Source organism: Arvicola amphibius, chromosome 12 (assembly GCF_903992535.2).
Source record: "Arvicola amphibius chromosome 12, mArvAmp1.2, whole genome shotgun sequence".
Classification (NCBI taxonomy): domain Eukaryota; kingdom Metazoa; phylum Chordata; class Mammalia; order Rodentia; family Cricetidae; genus Arvicola; species Arvicola amphibius.
In genome coordinates, this window is record NC_052058.2 from 31,532,367 (window position 1) to 31,555,489 (window position 23,123).

General features: G+C 36.0%; 1 protein-coding gene across 1 annotated transcript in view; it reads left to right on the top strand.

Annotated features, from left to right (window-relative positions):
* Positions 1–23,123, top strand: part of Ankrd28 (ankyrin repeat domain 28) — a 93,965-nt gene that overhangs the window by 18,178 nt on the left and 52,664 nt on the right. The window contains exons 3-5 of the mRNA XM_038348747.1: positions 5,124–5,185; positions 14,947–15,026; positions 22,163–22,363. Coding sequence (XP_038204675.1) covers positions 5,124–5,185; positions 14,947–15,026; positions 22,163–22,363 — 343 coding nt within the window. The remainder of the gene's footprint in view (positions 1–5,123; positions 5,186–14,946; positions 15,027–22,162; positions 22,364–23,123) is intronic.

Here is a 23,123-nt window from a genome sequence, read left to right on the forward strand (position 1 = left end):
CATATTTTCTGTCTTTCCCTCTGTATTTTGTTGTGGGTTGTTTGATATAGAGTTGCCATGTAGTAAGGATGGCTTTTCCTCATCCTCCTGCTTCTCTGTATCCTCCTAAATGCTAGGACGATAGGCATGCACCAACAACTCCACTTCTTTTCCTTCTTGAACTCCCATAATGCAATGTTTATTCTTCTGTGACCTACAACACACCCTCACCTGTCTCTCCCTTTCCTTCTCAATTTAAATTTTTTTTTTTTTTTTTTTTTTTTTTTTTTTTTTTTTTTTTTTTTTTGGTTTTTTGAGATAGGGTTTCCCTGTAGTTTCTAGAGCCTGTCCTGGAACTAGCTCTTGTAGACCCGGCTGGCCTCGAACTCAGAGATCCGCCTGCCTCTGCCTCCCGAGTGCTGGGATTAAAGGCGTGCGCCACCACCGCCTGGCTCTCAATTTAAATTTTTTTCTTTTTTCTTTTTTTGATTTTCGAGACAGGGTTTCTCTGCAGCTTTTTTAGAGCCTGTCCTGGAACTAGCTCTTGTAGACCAGGCTGGCCTCGAACTCACAGAAATCCGCCTGCCTCTGCCTCCCGAGTGCTGGGATTAAAGGCGTGCGCCACCACCGCCCAGCTCTCAATTTAAATTTTAAGCACAGTATTTCAATGTGTAGATGTCCAACTTGTGATCTTCTTTTCTGATATGTTTAAAGTATGAATATTGCTAAGTATTTCAGAATAACAATATATTTTCCAGGGATTTTCCTAAATTAAGCTCGAGGTTTTCATTAATAATGTGTGTCTCAGTGATAGGGATATTTTCCTTGGACTGTACCCACAGTGCATTTTTAATTTCTTTAAGTGGTATGAAAAATTAAGCCCTTAACTGAGCATCTTAAGCTAGGCCTGATGGCATATGCCAGTAATCTCATCTTGAAAACAGAGTTAGGATGATCTTGAGTATGAGCCTCCATATATTATATAAGAGTTCTAGGCCACCCTGTGGTACAGAGTGAGACCCTCTTGGACAAAGCTAGTCTTAGAATAAAACTCCTGAGATTTAAAAGGCCCAAAGCCTAGTGCTTCAGTTGTCTTCTCCTCTTCAGTTCTCTAGCACTCTTCGAATGTTTTATAGCTTTCCTTTATTAAATTTTAAAAATAATATTTAGCCTGTGATCATAGACATATTTGATTCTTTGTTTCTATTTTGTCAATTTAAATAGAGCATATATATATATATATATATATATATATATATATATATATATATATATATAAAAATTACAAACACATTTTACTCTTGGTAAACAGAGAACAAATTGTGTGTAGATTATTGTTAGTAGAAGACTGTATGAGTCAAAGCACCTCATTACAAAAAAAAAATTATTCATTTATCTAGGAAACCAAGAATATTGGTTAGTCATGTGAGTTAGTTAAATAAAATTGATGAAGAGCCTCTGGCGTGCTCCCATTATTAGTAGCCATTTAGAGGACATCAAATTTAATAAGGTCTGTGTTTTTTTACCTTTCGTTATTAATTTCCTACTTTTATTTGATTTACATAAAGGGGTATTATGTCATATGAGTCATAGCTTCATAGTATTCCAAGCGTTGAGTCATAGAATTCCAAGCATCTCTTAACCACAGATGACTCACGTTCTGTGTCATCGTGCTTTCTGTCATGTTTATTTCATTGCAATAGAGATGTTTTTTCTTTTTTATACTAGGTCTATCATATCTTATACATTAGCAGAATTTCTTACTTAATAAGTTGCCACAAAATGTTTTAAATTCGTATTTCAGCTGTCAGTAAATCTTTACTTTCAATGTTTGTTTAGATATTCTGTGTTAGCTTTTTCAACAACTGTTGGTGCGTGATTTCTCTCAGTCTATTCCGTTTCTTGGGGTGAAAATAAAAATAACAAAACTGATGCGATAGCTTCTGACTCTGGTCATAGAGGTAAGGACTCTTAGCTTACTAACTAGCTTACATTATAACACTAATTTCCCATATAGTATTTTTATATGGTATTGCTAACTGCCCCCACCCAATTTGTTGTTCTTTCTTTCTTAAGTAATTTAGAGATTCTCAACTGGAAAAATTACTACAAAATCAAGTAAATTTATTATCTATTAAAATCTTGAGGCTGAGGAGATAGCTCAGTGTATGGTATAAGGACCAAGTTCGAGCAGCCACATAAAAGCTGGATGTGGTGGTACATGCTTATAATATCAGCACCAAGAAGGCACAGTCCTGGAGGTCACTGGCCAACTAGACAAGCCTAAGGACCAAGCCCCGGGTCCCAGTGATTGATCCTGTCTGAACAAAGTAGACAGCTCTTGAGAAATGACTTCTGAGGTTGACATCTGACCTCCACATGCACCCTTGTATTCACACATACAATCCACTACCCTCCCAAAAAACTATGAAGACTGGGGATTATTCTGCTTTATACAAGCTTATTTTTTCGAGTAGTCTAGAAGTTAGTGTTCCAAGATGGTGGCTCAGTTCTTATGAAATCATTTAGAATCATGTTTGACCAGTCTTGTAGTGAGGGAAGGCGAAGTGGGCCATGTCCCTTCACCCGGCTTAGCTTACCCGAAATAATTACATGGAAACTCTGTATTCTTTTAAACACTGCCTGGCCCATTAGTTCAGCCTCTTACCTTGCTAACCTCTCTTGCTTTAACCCATATTAGTAATTTGTGTAGCCCACAAGGTGGGTCGCTTACTGGGAAAGATTCAGCATGTCTGACCTGGTGGCTGGCTTCATGGCATCTGACCCAGAGAGGAGATGCATGGCGATTGACCGAGGTGTCTGCCTCACTCCCAGCATCCTGTTCTGTCTACTCCCACCCACCTAAATCCTGCCCTATCAAAAAGCCAAGGCAGTTTCTTTATTAACCAATGAGAGTCCTCCATCACAGTCTGCTGTGATACTGACGTACATCTGCATGTTCAAAGCTGACTTGGTTTCACATCTTCCTGTTATGTTAGCCTGTGGGAAGTGATAAAACACTCCAACTGTGAGCTAGTTTTTGTTTTGTTTTCATTTGTTTTGTTTTGTTTTGTTTTTTTAAGACAATATCTTGCTATATAGTTTAAATTGATCTGGAACTTCATAATGTAGCCCAGGGAAGAATTTAATTATGATATTTCTGCCACAGCCTCCCAAATACTGCTATTAGGCTTGCTTACTCGCCCAGCTTGACAGTTACCTTTTAAAATGAAGGTGATCTGAAAGTTCTGTGAGTTGATTTCACTCACTCTATTTTGGTCTACACTAATTATAAACAACATAACTTTAGGCAATCTAGGGATGTAACCTCATCATACAGTAGATAACAAGCTACAGTTTGCCCCATCCCCCAGACAGGGTATCTTAGGGTTTCTGTAGCTTTGAAGAAACACCATGATCATTGCAATTTTTATTATAAAGGAAAACATTTAATTGGGGTGGTTTAGGTTTAGTCCATTATCATTATGTCATTATGGTGGGACATGGCGGCATGCAGGCAGACATGGTGCTGAGAATTCTACATCTTGATCCTGAGGCAATAGAAAGTGAACTGGAACTCTGAGTATAGCTTGAGCATATTTGAGATCTCAAAGCCCAATCCCACAGTGACTTAAAACTCCAACAAGGCCATACCTCCTAATAGTGCCATTCCCTATGAGCTTACAGGGGGGCAGTTACATTCAAACTATCACACAGGGTTTCTCTGTGTAGCCCTGGCTATCCTGGAACTCACTCTGTAGACCAGACTTACCTCTAACTCATAGAGATCCACCTGCCTCTGCCTCCTGAGTGCATCGATTAAAGGATTGTGCCACCACAGCCTGGCAACAACTTGGCTGTTCTATAGGACAAACGCAAAAATCAAAAATAACGGAACAGTGGTGGGAATAAACATAAATCTAGTTACGAAACTCTCATTAACAATACTAAATGTAAATCCGTGCAAAATAGTACCAATCTAAATGAGTGGAGTTTATAAAATAACCCATGTCAGTTATTATTCCAATGTGTAATTTTATAATTAACTTGTTAATTAAAAAGTCTCTTAATGTGACATTACTTTGTACCTTGCTTGATCAATTGGAATATACTTGCTTTGGAGGAAGAGAATTATAAAGTTGTACATTAAATGTAGCTTCCCTTTCTGGAGGAAGATTTAGGAAAAAATGTATTTTAGGTATTAAAACAGACATGTATGTATTTTGAGTATGAAAGTAGAAACCAATAGAACACTAAGATTAACCTTATTATAGTGTTAAAGGATAATTATAACTCACAAAGATATTTCTTATGGTCCTACGGAGTACACCTATTTGAAGTTTGTATTTAATTGTGTTAAGCTGTTAGTTCTAAACTTTTAAAATTGTGGGACTATTTTGGCAAAAGAAAAGCAGGTAAAAAAGGGTGAAAAAAAAAAAAGATTTGCTCAAGCCAGATCTAGTGGCTTTAATCCCAACATTTGGGGGCAAGAACAGGTGGTTATCTTTGAGTTTAGAGGCCAACCTGTTCGACATAGTGAGACTGTCTTAAAAAAGCATGTATATGTATGAACATACTCAGTCTGTGTTTTTTAAGTTTTATTTATGTCTCTTATGGACTTTATACAGGTTGAATATCTTTATCTAAAATTCTTGGGACCAGAGTATGTGAGATTTCAGATTTTAAAAAAATATTTCGGGGATATATATATATATAGTATATATATATGTATACCACACACACATATAATTGTTTTGAGGATGATATTCAAGTTTAATCATAGAGAATCTTGTCATCTCAAGGTGCCTTATACAGTGTCAGCTGAGGATATATGCATAATATCGTTTAGAAATTTTACATGTGAAACAAAATTTCTTTAAAGTTAATTTTCCTTTTTGAATTTGGTTCATTGCAGAATTTTCAAAGTAGGACCGAACCATTCAACTCATGCCATGGTTTGATAGCTATAGCAACTACATTTGTAAGGCTTTTTGCTTATCTTAGCAGTTGAAACATCCTATATCTTATTATTGAGACTTGTGGAGTAGAGTTTGTAGAGAATAATAATTAGGTAGTTAATAATGCTTCATTTCAATTTAAACTATACTTCAAAGTGCTATTTCCACTTTTCCCAGGACAATGAGAAGAGAAACTCCTTTACATGCTGCTGCCTATCTTGGAGATGCAGAAATCATTGAACTGCTTATTTTTATCAGGTACGACAACTCCTGTGATGAGTTCATTTTGTTTGGTTTTGTCATAATTAGTATTTCTCAAGCCTGGCTGCCTACTGAATATATAACCTGTTTTTTAATATTGGTTTATAAGTTGAAACCAATTTGATCATTCTACAGATTCTAATCATATAACCTGATGTAGGTGCTTAAAGTACTTTAAGAAGTAGAACAAAAGTTGTTGTCCTTATAGACTTTATACTCTGATAAATACAGGCAATGTTCAGTTTGCTTTTTTTTTTAAAGTCTGTTATGGAAAAATGAAAAGCATAAATAAGGAGGAATGGGAAAGAGATAACTTTTGCAAAAGGCCTTATATATTATAATTTTCGTGGACCTCATTGAATGCATAGTTACAAGGAGACAATTACATCATTCCAAAGGTGACTTCTCCAAAGGAGAGAGAGTAATAGTGGTAATAGTGTCCCAGAAGCTAGATGAGAAGAAACAAGTTTTGGTGTATACAGAAATTTAAGGCAGTACTCTCAGAATTTCTTTCTTTAAATGACTTTTATTTAGAGTTGAGGATATGATTCAGTTGGTAAAGTGATTATTGTATAGGCATGCAACTTAAGTTTAGATCCCTACCCCACATCATAATGCAGGTTTAGCAGTACAATAGCTGTAATCCCAGGTACTAGAGGAGGCATAGACAGGTGGATATCTAGAAATTCGATGGCCAGCCAGACTGCCTAGCAAAAAGCAGTGCGTTCTAAATATAGTGAGAGACCTGATTCAAAAAACAGGTAGAAAATTAATAAGGAAGACAGCCCAATATTGGCTTCTGGTTTTTCACCTGCGCATATATACCACATATACATATGTATGCCACATGTTTCCTACATAGGAAACACACCACACATCAAAAAGAAAATAATTTTTTTTCTTCAAAATTTTTAAAGATTTTTAAAATGCTTTTTTAGAAAGTATGCTTTATGTGCTGAGTTTATGAGCACAGTTGGTCTGGCATATAGGAAGCTTTGGGTTCCATACCCAGCTCCCCAGCATGGCCTAAACAGATGTGACAGCACACAATTCACTGTAATTCCAGCTCTTGAGAGTGAGCAGCATGAGAATCAGGGGTTCAAGATAATTCTCAGCTGCATAACAAGTTTGAGTCCAGCCTACAATATCTGTTTGTGCATACAAAAGCAGGGAGAATTCTAGTTTCTTTCTACTTTTTAACTCTCCTAAACTTTTCAAATTTTTTACTATATAACACTAGAACTTACTCTTGTTGGATAGCTCTCATTGTCATCAGACTGCCTACAGATCTCAAAGCAGGCAGTCAAATATGTTTAGAAATATTTTAATTATAGCCAGATTTTTTTTTTCTGTATATGAATACATGATTGTATATTCACCACATCTATGCCTGGTACCTACAGAGGTCAGGAAAGGGCCTCTGATTCCCCTGGAACTAGAGTTACAGCTGGTTGTGGAGCCAACCCGGCATGGGTGCTGAGAATTGAACCTAGGCACCCTGCAAGAGTAGCAAGTGCTCTAAATCACTGAGCTCTCTCTCTCCAGCCTTTAAAACAGATTTTTTTCTGATATTTGTTTGTAAAGGATATGAGACACTGAATTTTTCTTGCATTTCTAGATTGAAACATATAAGTTAACACTGAAATGGAATGGTATCATTCTTTTGATATTTTAATTCAGTCTGGATGAGCTAAGGAAAGAAATTTTGTAGTGTAGTCTCCTTAAAAATCGCTCAGATACTCGGTAGACAGAGGCAGGCAGATCTCTGTGAGTTTTAGGCCATCCTGGTCTACAAGAGCTAGTTCCAGAATAGGCCCCAAAGCTACAGAGAAACCGTGTCTCGAAAAACCAAAAAATAAAATAAAAAATAAATAAATTAAACTCAGTAAGGCTGGAGAGATGGCTCAGTGGTTATGGGCATTGGTTGCTTTTCCAGAGAGCCCAGGTTTAATTCCCAGCACCTACATGGCAGCTCACAATTGTCTGTAACTCCAATTCCCGAGGATCTGACACCCTCACACAGGCATCATGCCCACAAAACACCAATGTCCATAAAATAAAAATAATAAAGTTAAAATACACAGTCAAAAAAATACCATTATACATATACTTAGAATTTTTAAATCTGGCTCTTACAATAAATTTTGTGGTTATGACAGAATTAAGATAGGGTGTGGTATGGACTTATATCTCTAATAGTGGTTAATTTCTTTATGAAGTATTTTATCTCTGTTTAGTCATTAGTTTTCAGCTAAAACTTATTGAAGTTTAAGAACAAGAAGTTGAAAAAATGTCCTTATTCCTTTTAACACTAAGGCAAGTTTATTAATAGAATATGTTGATGAGTCCAAAATTTAATCAGGGAAGTTTTGTCACAAAGTTGTTAAAAAACATTTTTTAAAAAATGTTTAGAAATAGCTGTTGTAGGGCTCGAGAGATGACTCAGTGAGCAAAGTGCTGTCACATAGGGTATCGAGACCTGAACTCAGATCCTCAGAACCTCTGTGACACCAGGCGTGATGGCACCTTCCCTAATCCCAGTGTGCCCGTGTGACACCAGGCATGATGGCAACCTTCCTAATCTCAGAGTGTTTGACTGATGTTTCTGTCCCTCAACCGTTCAGTCCCAAAGAAATACACAGAGGCCTACATTAATTATAACTGATTGGCCTAGTAACTCAGGGCTTCTTATTAACTCTTTCTTACATCTTAAATTAGTCCATAATTCTTGCATGGTGTTAGCATGTGGCTTAGTACCTTTATCAGTGAGGTGATTTCATCTTGCTTCCTCTGCGTCTGGGTGATGACTGCAGTCTACAGTCTTTCCTCTTCCCAGATTCCTCCTGTTCTTGTTGCCCTACCTCTACTTCCTGCCTGGGTCACCCCACTATAACTACCCTGCCTGGCTACTGGCCAATCAAGCATTTATTAAACATACAGTGTGGCCATGTGGAGATGGAAGACAGAGACAGGAGAGTCTTAAAAGGCTTCAATATATAATGGCAACACACAGAAAATAACGCCTGGTTGCAAACACAGTGTAAGGAAAGTACAAGCACCATGAGGGTTGTCTTCTGACTTAGACACACATCATTTAGACACATACACAGTATACATGAAAAGATAAAATAAGAAACTAGCTATGTAAGAGCAGCACAGTTCTGTTTAGTTAATGTCTAAGACTTTGATAACTTGTAGGTGTGTTTTAAGAATTGGGTTCGTTTTATTTTAAATATACACACTATTATCTATTATTATCTATATGGAGGACTCCCTCCCCATATAGTTAAAAGTGAATAGTTCCGGTAGGACTTTGTTCCCTTAAAGAAACCATATCATGTATAATGGCACCAGGAGGCATTCTCGTTGACATTATTACTAAATCTTGAAAGATAGACTTTAAAGCCTAACACCTTCCTGACTCTGGTCCCTAGACACTGAACAAATTCCAAACAGTCCTAGTAATTCATAGACTGACAAAGACACTAACAAATAAAAGGATGTGTATAACTAAATAGTTTGAAGTAGAGTTTATTCAAGCCACGTGTACTTTGTTTTTGATCAGCATGGTCCTCTTTTATTCAATGTACTATTGAACTTAAGGTAGCTTCTTTTCCCGCAAGTCCATAGACTTTTATTAAGTAATCTATTGCTGACTGGCTGTTACCCTCCCTCATCACCACTAGGTAAATTAACCCATTGTCCTGCTTAATCTTTTAGCACAGTGTTTTCTGTGGAGAGGTGACAGCTCCAGATCATATGAAAGAGTGTTGGGACTTGAGAATATACAATAGCCAAGAGAAAGGACACCTTCAACACTTGTACAAAATGTGCTTTTTAGAGAATTCAGCAGCCTTCCCTGTAACTGAAGAACTTCACTTGAGTCAGTGTCCCTCCTCATTGGGTACATATTTTCCCATAATATGTAGAATTTTTTATATTTTTGGTTTATGGTGGTGTTAGTTTTATTATTGTTGTTTGTTTTGTTGTTTCATGTGATAAAAACCCCAATAGCCAATTAACTTATAGACAGAAGTGTTTAGTTGGAGGCTTTTGGATCCAATAAAGTCCATAAGGATAGAGACAGCATGAGAGGCAAGAGTCAGACCATGGAGGCTGGAGTCCCTGAGGGCTCACATCTCAAACCTCAAACAGGAAAAGAGAGAGAGCGTGAGCGAGCGAGCAAGTGAGCACAAGCACATGGAAACCACACTTGGCTTTTAAAACCTTAGAGCCAATCTATATTGGACACACTTCCTCCTACAAAGGCCACACCTGTAGCCTTTCCCACCAACTAGTAATCAAGGATTCAAATACTCACACTTACTGAGGGACATCTCATTTGAACCACCACATTCCACTTGTGTAGCCCCAATAGGCTTCTGACCATCTCATAGATGGAAGTAATGCATTTTGTCTAATTCGAATTCATTCATAGTCCTTTTGCAGATATCAAGAACTCAGCTGTAACCCCCTGTAAAAATCAAAAAAGCAAATACATTCTCCAACATAAATGATACAAGATACATATTACCATTCATTCTAAAGGAAGAAATAGAGTCATAGTGGGGAAACAGTAGATCAAAGTAAGACCAAAACCCAGCAGAGCAAACTCCAAATTCTGTAACTCTTGTCTGATGTCAAGTGCTTAGATGGCACTGAGTCCTCCAGCTTTACTGCTGCAAGAATAACTCCCACCACCATCATGGGGGGTCTCCAACACAAACCAGAGTTAAGCTTTCCACAAATCTCAACATGGCCTCTTCAAGCCTCCGTGCAGAGACCCCCAATCCTAGCCAGACCTAGCCTCAGTGGCTCTCTTAACTGCAGAGGAAGTTTATCTTCCATGTATCCTTCATGACTCCAAAGCCAGCACCTTGTGGGTGACACTCTGCCAGGGAGAGCTGCAAACATGGTATGAGTTCTGCTGGCCCCCGCTGCCTTTAACCACAGCAGCACTTGCTGTTTTGTTGCTTTATAGGACAAATTTTTATTTCTCACAAGTTGGTGAACTTAGTTGGCTGGTGTCCTGCCCTTTATTCCACCACAGACTTGACCTCTTTTTAATGGGTGTGACAATATTCTTAACAGTTACGGCCTCTTTTCCCAGCTCAAGCACAGCTGTAACATGTAGTGTGGCAATGTCTTTTTTTTTCCTCTCCAAACTATAAATTTTGCATTTCTTTCTACCTCATTTGCTCCTTCTCATTGTAGACTTACATATGAATGATTGCTAATAACCATGCAACAGTGCTGATATTAGGCTATATTGAAATCTCTACCAAAGAAATTAGTCCATGACTTTTAAATTTACCCTTAGGAAAGTTTAGGATAAGGTTTTTTTTTGTTTGTTTGTTTTGTTTTTTAAAGCAGCCACATTATCTATCAAAATATCCGGAGTGGTCTCTAGCCTACTTGTTAATACTGTTTATCTGAAATCGCTTGCACTGGACCTCTTCTTTCCCATTTCTCAAAGCCCTATACTAAACTAAACTAAACTATACTATACTATACCAATACCATACCATACCATACTAAGACGATACTATTACTATACTATCATGGTTCACTAAGCTCCCATCAAGCTTTGCAAGTGTTCCATACTTTTCTAGTTTAAAGTTCCATATTCCTCTAAAAACCAGCATGGTCAAGTCGGTCCATAGCAGTAGCCCTCTCCTTGTGTACACCAGTTCTTATAGTAGTTACTTTTCTGTTTCTGTGATAAATACCACAACCAGACAACTTTCAGAAAAGTTTATTTTGGGGCTTAGAGTTCCAGAGGGTTTTAGGGTTTATAATTTTCGGACAACATGGCAACAGGTAGCAGATGTAACAGCTGGAAGCTGAGAGCTGAAGACACGCAATCTCAAACTAAAAAACAGAAATCAGAGTGAACTGGGAATGCATGTTGCCTTTGAAACTTCAAAGCTTGTCCCCAGGGACACACTTTGGGTTTCAGGAAGGCAACATTTAACTATCTAACAGTACTACCAACTAGGGACCAAGTGTGCAAATGCCAGGCTTATGGGGAGCATCTCATTCAAACCACCACAGCTAGTATTAACCATTTCCTCTTTGAAGGTGCTGTTTCTTCATATTCTTTTAAATTTTTCACAAAATTAATATTTCATAATCATTATCAATATATCATGTTATTTTAATGAGTTGTTTTAAGATAAATTTTATAAAACTTGTAGTCAAATTTATTAGAAAGTAAATATTTCTCCTGATCAGCTCCAAGACTTGTAAATAAATAGTGCTTTTTGACATCCTACATATGGTCAAGCTTTCTTAGAATATGGAGTTAAGCTAAGATCCATTGGAATTAATAATTCCTTTAGAAGAAGTAAAAATAATAACAGTAAGCAATGATTACTTAATATTCTCTTTAATGATATACTAAAAATAGCTTTTTCCTTTACCCTATTTTACCCTCAGCTCTATAAAAAGTATTACAAAACAAGAAAACAAAGACATCTAACTTTTATTAAAGCCGCGTGACTTACAACTGAAGCTTATACTATTATTGTAAGCTGAAAAAACTAGAGGCAGAATTCAGTCTCACATTCTGTTTCAATTCACATTACACTCCATAATTTGAATCTCTCTTCTTTCTTGTATTTACCCTCCTTTATTACCACTATTTGCTTCACATTGAGCAAAATTTGCATACACATTAATTTTTATTCTTGAATATCCAAAAGACTAAAGTTTTTTCATCACTTAAGAATAGATACTTTGTTTGGAAGCAATTAGTTTAATGCTTTCCATTCAAAAGTCATATTAGGTGACTGATGAATTGTTAAACCTCCCAGCATATGGAAAGTGTTACTCAAAATATCATTTTGTTGGCCTCCTCATGGAAAATAACTCTAAATACAGAACAAGAATCTGTTGTTTCTGTCCTCAAGAGTTAGACGTAAGTATGAACCACTTGAAAGTTTGCAAGCACTCAAGTATATTAATCAGCCAGGACTGTCGTTTGAAAAAAGAAAAGTTCCGTCAAGCGGGCAGCTTAAACAAACAGAAAACCTATTTTTTCACAGTTCTAGGCAGAAACCTGAGATGAAGGGATGAGTGTGATTTCTTCCTTCTTAAAACAAAGGCTCTGTTATGTGCCTCTCCCTTTGGTTCGTGAGTAGCAGGCTTTCTCCCTCCATTGTTCAATCTATCTGTAATCTGTCCTACATTTCTTGTTCTTTAAAAAAAAAATTGATTCTTTGAGAACTATGTTTTGAAAAGCAGAGAAACGGGCCAGCCATTAAAATAGTCATCAAATGCAATCTTGTCTTAAACTGTTTTCTTTTTTTGTCTTCAGATTGTTTGCAGTGATTTCTCCTGCCAAACTTCTAACCAGTAACCTAGCAGTAGCAGTGGAGATGGGGTTGCTGGTGTATAATTTCTGTTTGAATGGACCAGGACATAGTAAGAGGTTAATATTTTTTTAGTGACTTTACATCTTTGTAGCTCATAGGTTTTTTATCTTTTGTCATGTGTGCAGCTTGTGATGATACTGCTAAAGGCTTTTTCAGTTTTGTGGTTTATTTTTTTAATTCTCTCCACAAGAGTTTGTTTTGAGGGGACATAATGTTCTTCTCCCTCTCCTCCCATTCCTTTTATATTTCCTTTCTTCCCATCTTCTTTGTTAACTTTTCTGACTAGTAGTCTATAACTCTTGACTAGCTGTTTGGACCACTTAATTTACTATGGCTGTATATTTTTGCATTGGTTGTATTGGCTTTGCTATCCAAGTATAAATGTATAGCTTGTCTTAGGAGAGTTTCTTTGTAGAACAGAGATCTATTGCCTTCAGAGAGTACAGAACCAGAAAAGGCTCTAGGACATCAAAAATGTGCTGCTTTGCTTGTGACTCTTATATCATCATTATTGTTGCTATTGTTATTACTTTTTGTTTTTTAGAAACACAGCCAAAATTACTTACTGTTCCTTGGAAATAGGCATTAGTGTATCCTGTTTGTTAGTAATGCAAGCCACATATAAATTAATGTATTTGTGAAGAGAGAGATCTTTCTCGTTAGTACCGGCAGAGTTTTTAAATTGGCCTTTACATTATAAGAAATTAAATTGTTAGTGTTTTTATTTTTTAGCATAATGTTTTTATTATTTAGAAATTTTACATAATGCAACCCTGATCACCCTACTTTAAAACTTTAAAAATATTTATCTCCTTCACACCTCTCTCTCTCTCTCTCTCTCTCTCTCTCTCTCTCTCTCTCTCTCCTCTCTCTCTCTCTCTCTCTCTCTTCGTATAAAAGCTTGGACACAATGATTAAGGATAACTAAGAATTTTAGAGTTTTATGCTACGTACCAACAAAACAGAAAGAAACTAAGTGGGTTGTTTTTTGAGACAGGGATTCTTGTATAGCTTTAGAGCCTGTCCTGGAACTAACTCTTGCAGATCAGGCTGGCCTAAAACTCACAGAGATCTTCCTGCCTCTGCCCTCCCGAGTACTGGGATTAAAGGCGTGTACTACCACCCGCCCTGCTAACTCTCAAATTTTTAATACATGTATTCTGCATGTCTCTTGGGTTCAGGTCTTCTAAATCTACCATCAGCATATGTACTGGGTATACATATGTTATATGGTAATCTTTGTACCAAGGTATTAGGAAATCTGTTTATAGATGAAGGAACCTATGTTCAGAGGCTCCATTACAACTATAGCATAAAGTCAACTATAGCATAAAGTCAATGCACTTGATTATCCATCCCCTGCAGAAATTTAAAGCCAGCGGTGGTGGGCACACACCTTTAATCTCAGCACTCAGGAGGCAGAGGCAGGCAGATCTCTAGTTTAAGGCCAGCCTGGTTGGCAAGAGCAAGTTCCAGGACAGGCTACAAAGCTACAGAGAAACCCTGTCTCGAAAGACCGGGGGGGGTGGGGGGGAGGGAGAGGGAGAGAGAGAACCTGCAGAAATTTATTAAGGGTTATTCATCATGCATTTCTTTTAATCATCTAGGAAATTAGGAATTGGGGTTTACAGCATAAATCTAGAATAATATATAGGGCAGAACTCCTTATTACTCACAGCATACTACTACTGTGAACCTCTTCTGTTTCGGCCAGTTTTTTTTTTTTAAACCTTATAATGTAATATTTTTTTATCTTGTTGGATATTTTGTTAGTACTTTTGTCCATTAAAATTTTTTTAATTATACATACTTGATTTTTAAAAAATTCTTTAAACTTAAGTATAACCAAGAAAGACATGTAAATTGGTTTGCTTCTTTGTTTTCATACATCTGTAATCTTTGGGTCTATTTGTATAATAACCTTATAGTAACAGTGTGTTTATAGTTAGATCTGTATAACTATCTTTATATTACTTTATGACATAATAATTCATTAGTAAAGAAGTGCAACCAATATTTTAAATTAATATACAACTCATCTTGGAGTAATATTGCGTTCATTTCTTTTAAGTATTTTGGGGTTAACACATCCTTTAAAGTGGGATTTGATTTTATCTTGAATATGCTCTGTATAAAGGTGACTTTTCTAGCCTAGATATAAAATGTTGTTTATTTTATTTATAATAGGAAGAACTAATTCCTTTCTTGATGATCACATCAATTTAGAAGAATGATTTTGTTTTATAACCTAATGGTAACTTATTGGCAGAAAATATACAAATAATTTTTCTATTGTTATCCAATTGGGACTACATCTAACTTGAGATTTATTAAAAATAGTTCATGTAAATTATTTCAATTATTTTTTCTTCTTGTTACAGGAGCTAGAGTTAATGCCAAAGACAGCAAATGGTTGACACCTTTACACAGAGCAGTTGCATCTTGTAGTGAGGTATGATATTTCTCTTAGTCAACTGTATCTAAAGAAACACTAAGTAAGCCTGCATGGGTCCATCTTTAACTAAAGAAAAAAAACTACTAAAATATCTAGGCTGGTCATTTTATTCCAGAATTTGTACAAACTAAGCTAATTGTTGGATTTCTCCTTTTGTGTGTAAGGCTTTTGGAGTCTGGAGTAAACAAGAGTAGAAACCCTATTTCAGCCCTCCACGAGAAAGCGTTTTTCTATTTTATTTACTTATTTTTATTTTTTATTGGTATTTTGCCTGAATGAATGTCTGTGTGAGGGTGTCTAATCCCCTGGAACTGGAGTTGCAGATAGTTATAAGTAAGTTGCCATGTGGTGCTGGGTATTGAACGTGGGTCCTCTGGAAGAGCAACCAGTGCTCTTAACCACTGAGCCATCTCTCCAGCCCTACAAAGCATTTTTCTAACACATAGTCCTCTTTGGGTATTTACTGGTTCATAATACTCTGTCCCAAGGGTCTGCTGAACATAATACTGTCATCAGTATATAATTACTAATTTGAAGGATTTATTTGAACATTGAAGTTAATTTTAGAAATACTACTTTTAAGTGCATTTTTGTGACTGTCGTGTGTATGTGTGTCTGCATTCGTATGCACATGCATGTGGAGGCCCAAAGTTGACATTAGACATTTTTCTTGGTCACTATCCACTTTATTCATTGAAATGGGGTTTTTTGGTGAACCAACTCTGGCTGGGCTAGCTAGCTAGCTTGCCCTGGATATTTCTTGTTTCTGCCTCCAGATAATATAATCTATAATCCTGCTGGGATTATAGGTAGCAGCCACACCTACCTGGCTTTTTCTTTTATAATAGTTAGAGATCCAAACCTGGGTCTATACATACTCGTACTTCACCCAATACTACACTGTGTCTCCAACTCTTAATTCCCTTTTCAGTTTGAAAAGTATTGTTTTAGTGAGTGTGAGTTTTCTCCCATGGATAAAAGATTCTTTCCTGCTTATAGTTCTATATGCTGTTTATGCATTAAGATAACTGATATTTTTAGAAAGTTTTCTTAATGTGTTTCCCATCTTCTAGACCTTATAACACCTTTATGAGAAGAGATGTTTGAAGGCAACTGTTTTTTGCTTTTTCTGTCATTTTGCTGCTTCATTAAAGTGCATGAGATACTTAACTTGCCCTTTCATGTCTCTTTTTATTCAGCTTTCCATATCCCCAAAGGCAGCTAGAGTTATTACTTATACTATCATTTTCCCTGTTGTAGAATTTTGTAAAATTGAATTAAACAATATGTACTGTTTTGATTTCTGCATCATAACCTTTTTAAGATTTGTTGATGCTGCTGATGTTAATAATGAGTTCCCTTTTATTTGTGAATAATATTATACAGTTTGCCTTTCTGATTTCTTATTGGGTATATATTTGTATATTTGATTTTATGGCTGTTCAAAGGAAACGTGTATGAGTAGTTGTCCTTGTTGGGTTTGTTTTGTTTATGCAGTTTGACAGAGCATGTCATCTGAAAAGAGGTTTTTTTTCCTCTCTCTTCTTTTCCTTTTGAGACAGACTCTTACTCTGTAGACTGACATCAGACTCCTGATCCTCCTGCCTCATCCTCCCAAGTGACAGGGTTATAGATATGTATCACCATATCCAATCTTGGTATGCTGTGTGCTGGGGGTGAGGGATGTTTTGCCGGCAGGTATATCTGTGTACTACATACATGATTTGTGCCCATGGGTACCATAAGAGGGTATCAGATTTCCTGGGACTGAAGTTACAAATGATTGTAAGCTGCTGTGGGTTCTGTGAATTAAACCCAGGGCCTTTTTAAGAGCAACCAGTACTCTGAATTATTCAGCCCTCTCTCTAGCCCCAGAAGAGGGAATCTTTATTGAGAAAATGGTGTTAAGATTTTGACCTGTAGGCAAGTCTGTGGGGTGTTTGTCTTGATTGATGATTGATATGGGAGGGCTTAGTCCACTGTGGGTGGCACATCCCTAGGCAGTTCATTCTGGTTATTTAAGAAAGCACACTAAACAAGTTGGGAAGAGCAAGCTAGTAAGCAGCACTCCTCCATGGCCTCTGCTTACCTGCCTCTAGGTTCCAGCCTTAAATTCCTGCCCTTACTTCCTTTCATGATAAACTTTAAGATGAAATAAACCTTTCCTCACTAAGTTGCTTTTGGGTCATGTTGTTTAGTCACAGCAGTAGAAACCCTAACTAACTAAGACAGCATTCTTGAAAAGGTCTATTTATATTCTCTAAATGGAATGGAATTGTAGGGGCCATAGGCCTCTTTGTATCTTTGATACACTGCTTAACTTCCTCAGCAAGTTAGTAGATTCCTGAGCATTTCTCCAGTTCTTCTGCTAACCCTATTAAATAATACTGCTGTTTCCTGTATTTCAGACAATCTGATTGTTCTTTATTTCAAAGACTAACATTGTGCTTACGCCATTTAGTCATCCTTGAACCCTTGTTATTTTATAGCTCTTCACACTTTAATGCTTTCTGTGTGCACTAGGTAGTAATGTAACAATTGTGAAAAGAGCGGTGCACAGTTAGTATCCTCTTTCTCCTAGACAGGAGCACCAAGGGGCGGTTTTACAAAACTTGAATCGCATCTTGTAAGTGATAGAATTAAGTTCTTTATATGTGCCCGAGAGTGAAAGCTGAGTCATATAGTAGTTCTGTTTAAAATTTTTAAACAACCCTCAAGCTATTATTCATAATGGCAGTATTTTACCTTCAGCAGTGAATATGGATCCTTCTTTCTCTATGTCCTCCTCAATATATGTTGACTGTGACAAGCAGAGCCAGTGAGCTGTGAGCTTGACCAGCATCTGCTGGGAGGTCCTTCAGCTATGTCACACCTGGAGGGTGTTGGAAGTTCTAGAAGGTCCTTAAGAGCATTGGTCAGTGGCTAGCTCTGACAGTGACAGCTCTAACTCATCAACTGTGCAAGAAATTTGAAGGTCTCAGGAACCAGAGTCACACAGTGGTCAGTCTCAGTCTTTTTGCTGATGGGGATCAGTGCAGTGATTTGATGTCAGAGAGCACAGTAAGATCTGTGACCACCTCCAGTTTTGTACCGATCCAGTTGGTGTTAGCTTTGCACTTCCAGGGCTCACAGCTTAGGGCTGATTCACTAACTTATCAGAGAATCTATCTTAGGCTTGGCTCCTATCTGAGTTAGCAGCCTATGTCTAACTCCTTAACACAGCTTGCTAACATTACATTTTTTTTTCAAAATCACATAGAATGGTTTTACATAAAATAGATCTAGTTATGTTCCCAGCACTGCCCGATTTACTTAATTAGATTTATTTACTTTGACTTTATGTGTCTTGAGTGTTTTACCTGCAGAGTCCAGATAAGAGCCCTTGGTCCCCTGGAACTGGAGTTCCAGATGATTGTAAGCTGCCTTATGGGTGGGTGCTCGGAGCCAAACCCAAGAGCAGCAAAATACTCTAACCTCTGAGCCGCCTCTCCAACCTCTGTTGTTAGATTTCTCGATGATAAGCCATTCTGAATAGGGTAAGAGTAGTTTTAATTTGTATTTCCCTAATTGTTAGAGATATTGAATGCTTTTTAAAATCAGTCATTGACTGTTTGTGTCTCTTTTAACTGTTCAGTTCACTTACCCATTTGTTGATTGGCAGTTTTATTTTCATGGTATTTAATTGCTTGAGTTATTATAAATTCTGGATATTAACTCCTTGCGTGACATGTAGCTGAAGAGGTATTCTCCTATTCTGTGTTGTTTCCTCTGTTGATAGTATCTGTTGCTGTTAGTTAAATTTTCATAAAGTCTGATCGGTTGATACTTAAGGCTAGTTACTGTGCTGACAGTGTTTATTCAAAAAATTCTTGCTGAGCCTAGTATCTTGAAGAGTATTTTCTGTTTTATTTATTTCAGTGTTTCAGGTTTTAAATTAAGGAATTTGATCCATTTATAAATTTATTTTTTTGCAAAGTGAAAATTTAATCTAATTTCATTCTACCGCAGATAGATACCCAATTTTGAGAACACCATTTTTTGAATAGGCTATCATTCTTTCAAATATGTGTTTATTGTCAAAATTAAGTGGGCATAGCTTTGTCTTTTATTGTGAGTCCTCTTTTCTGTTGATTGTCCTTCCTGTTTTTATGCCAGTACTAGACTGTCTTTATTACTCTGCTGATAGTACAGTTGGGATCAGGTATTGACACACCCCCAGCAATATTCTTAATCCTTAGGATTACTTTGGGTATTTGTAGTTTTTTGTGGATCTATGTGATTCTTTGTTTTCCTTTTCTAAATATATTCAGTGTGACAGTACACTTACTGATTTGTATGATCTGTTAATTATTTTTTATCTGTTAATTAGATTTTTTATAAATAATTTTTTATAAATAATCGCACTAAATCTGTATTCTTTTTTGTAATACAGCCGTTTCCACAATATTAATTCTACAGTCCAAGAGTATGGAAGGTCTTTCCATCATCTGGTACCTTCTGTGATTTCCTTTTTCACTGTCTTAAAGTTTTTGTTGTATAGAGGTCTGTTCACTCTTTGATTGGGTTATGTTCCTAAATACTTCAAGTTTTTTGAAGTTATTTTGAATGGAATATTTTTATAATTTATTTGTATGAGAGTACATTGTTGGAAAATATGAAAGCCACTGGGGTATATTTTATGTTGGTTTTTGTATTCTGCAACTTCGCTGTGTTTATTAGATCACAGAACTTTCTAGTAAATTATACAGGGTCTTTTAAGTCAAGGGTCATGTCATCTCCAAATAAAAATGATTTGACTTCTTCCTTTCTTATTTTTATCCGTCTTCCGTGTCTTTCTTTTGCTATAGCTAAGACTTTGATACTGTATTAAATAAGACATAGGAGAGTGGGCATTTTTATGTCTTAGAGGAAGTGCTCTCAGTTTGTCTCTGTTTGCTATAATGTATGCTATAGCTTTGTTGTATATATTCTATTAGTTTGAAGTACATTCCATCTATTCCTAATGTCTTCAAAACTTTATCATGAAAGTATAATGTATTTTGTCAGTGGCCTTTTTATCAAAAATCAAAATGATTATGTGGGTTTTATCCATAAATTCATTTATATGGTGTATTATATTTATTTATGTATGTGAACCAATATTGCCTTTCTGGGATGAAGCCCACTTGGTCAAATATATAATCTCCTTAATGTGTTCCTGAATTCTATTTGCAAGTTTTTTGCTGGGAGTTTTTGCATTTGTGTTCATTAAAAAAACTGGTCAGTAGTTTTCTTATTTTTCTTGTGTCTTTACATGGTTTTGACATAAGAATAATACTCACTTCATAGAATGAATTTGATAATGCTCCTTCATCTGTTTTGTGGAACAAGTTAAGAAGAATTGGTATGAGATCTTCTTGGAAGTTTGATAGAGTTCAGCAGTGAATCATCTAGCTCTGGACTTTCTTTGATGGGAGAGAGGCCTTTGACTATGGCTTCAGTCTCATTAATGTAATGAGCCTTTTTTCATTATTGATACCTTCTAAGTTTAATTTTGGGTGTTAGTACATTTAGAAAATCTATTTCTTCTGGATTATCCAGAGTTATATTTAGAGTATAGTTTTTCATAATAGTCCCTGGTAATGTTCTATATTTTGCTGCTCTGTTTAATGACACTCTTTTCATCTAAGAACCAACCCTGGTTGATTTTTTATTTTTGTATTTTGTTATTTTGATAGTTCTTTAATTTATTCCCTAATCTTTATTATTTCTTACCATCCACAGAGATATTTGCACTCCCATGTTTATTGCTGCTTTAGTCACTATAGCAAAAAAACTAAATGAACCTTAGTTGCTCATCAAGAAATGAATGATTATTAAAATCTTGTCAAGTGGAATATTACTCAGCTTTAAAGAAAAATGAAATCACAATTTGAAGAAAAATGATGAACTTATTAATAATAATTGAAGTCACACAATTTCAGAAAGGAAAAATACTGCTTATTTTTTCTCATGTGAACTCTGGTCTATAGTTTATATGTATTCATATATAATGTATATAAGCAAGCAATTATGTGTATATACAGTATAACATGTAAAAAGAATAAGAAAGGGAAGATATTGGGTGATGAAGAAGGGTGGAACATAGGTATAGGACACTTATATGAAAGGATAGAAAACTCATTGTTTTTCTAGTTTTAACTCATGGATTTGGAGTGGGGTTATGGTAGAGTAAATGCATAAAATAATAATTGATATTGAAAGTAAGACCCACAGCTGAAGTTCTTTGGCTTCAGAATGACTCTTCTAATTGTAGAAATTCATGTGATTTTTTTGGGGTCTGACTGTTTTAATTGTGTGATGTTTTTTTATTTGCAAGTTTTCAACAATAAAGTTTTAATTATTTTTAAAAGGTCATAGTACTGAGATTATTATGTTCTAGTTCTGTTGCTTTTCATTTTCGTATGTGATTTTGTACTTACCTACCAAAGATAGGATTATCACTGTAAGGACACAATTTTGCTGTTTAATTATGATTATTTTTTTAATGCCAGTGACATGATAAAGTCCTAAGAATCCTGGCAAATATCTGCTTTATAAAAGTGATAGTGTAAGGTTCCCATGCGCTTCTGAGGAGATGAATTTTTTGGGACAGTAATTCTTAAGTTGCTTCAATAGTAACGTTCTTGTTAAATAGCATTGGAATAAAAAACCTTTTCTGTACTAACTTAATGAACCAGACCTAGTGATTTTTTTTCCAACTTGGTAAAATATAGTGCATAATTTTTTGAGAGATAAGAAATGTCTTTTTAAGTTTTTATATTTAATGTTAAAATAATACATATTGCTTAAGCTATGCAATGTATATGCTGATGTATTTTGCTAATAAGAAACCAGATGATCATTTAATGAAACACATGCATTTCTTTTTTTTTTTTCTTGTGCCTTTTAATAGAGTACTGTGCTTTAGTGAGAAATGCGAGCATTTGTTATCAGGATACATCTTTTTATGGCTCTGAGTACTATCATTCAATAAAAATGCTTTCTTAAATTGTCATTACTTATAGTAGATTCTATCAGAACTTTTATTTTCTCACTATGTGTATGTCTTTATAAATTCCTAAAAGTGTTCACGCCTCTTGTTTATATTTTAGGAAGCAGTACAGATACTTTTGAAGCATTCTGCCGATGTTAACGCTCGAGACAAAAACTGGCAGACCCCTTTACATATAGCTGCTGCTAATAAAGCTGTCAAGTGTGCTGAGTCTTTGGTGCCGCTTCTGAGCAATGTGAATGTATCAGATCGAGCAGGGAGGACCGCATTACATCATGCAGCTTTCAGTGGGCATGGTGAGGTGAGTGCATTCAATGAGAAACTGTCTTTCTTCCAGCCTTTGATTATTAATGAATTTGTCCCCTTTTAATTCATTCACTTCATAGGAAAAGCAAACAAAATATCACAGCTTTTCTTTTCTAGTAATATAAATGTTTTCAAATTTAAAAATGTATTTAGTACTTAATACACATACACTAGAATTTCATAATGGCCTAGAATGACCGCACTGTCCGCTCTAGGATAAACATAAGAGATGTTTTGTCATTGTCAAGAAAGTGCAGAGAGACAACATTTTCATTGTTCTTTCAGAAGGAAGGATAATAGCAAAGAAAGGCAGTGGTGAAACCATGCTTTCTTTTATTTCATTATTAAGATAATTTCTTAGTGACAGAACCATCAAAAGAAAACAGATTAAGAAAATTAGTTGACTAGAGAGATAGCTCAGCAGTTAAGAGCACACACTGGTTGTTCTTCCAGATTCCTGAGTGCAGTTCCCAGCAACCACATGGTGGCTCACATCCATCTATAATGAGATCTGGTGCCCTCTTCTGTCAAGCAGGCATACATGCAGACTGAACACTGTATGCATAATAAATAATAAATCTTTTTTAAAAAGAAAATTAGTCACGACAGGACTGAGGAGATGACTCAGTCCCTAAGTACTTTCTGTGCAAGCATGAGGACAGATCCCTAGCACCCATATAAAGAACAAGGTGTGGTGGTGCAAACCTGTAATCCCAGTCAGATCTCTCAAACTTGTTGGTCAGTCTGCCTACCAA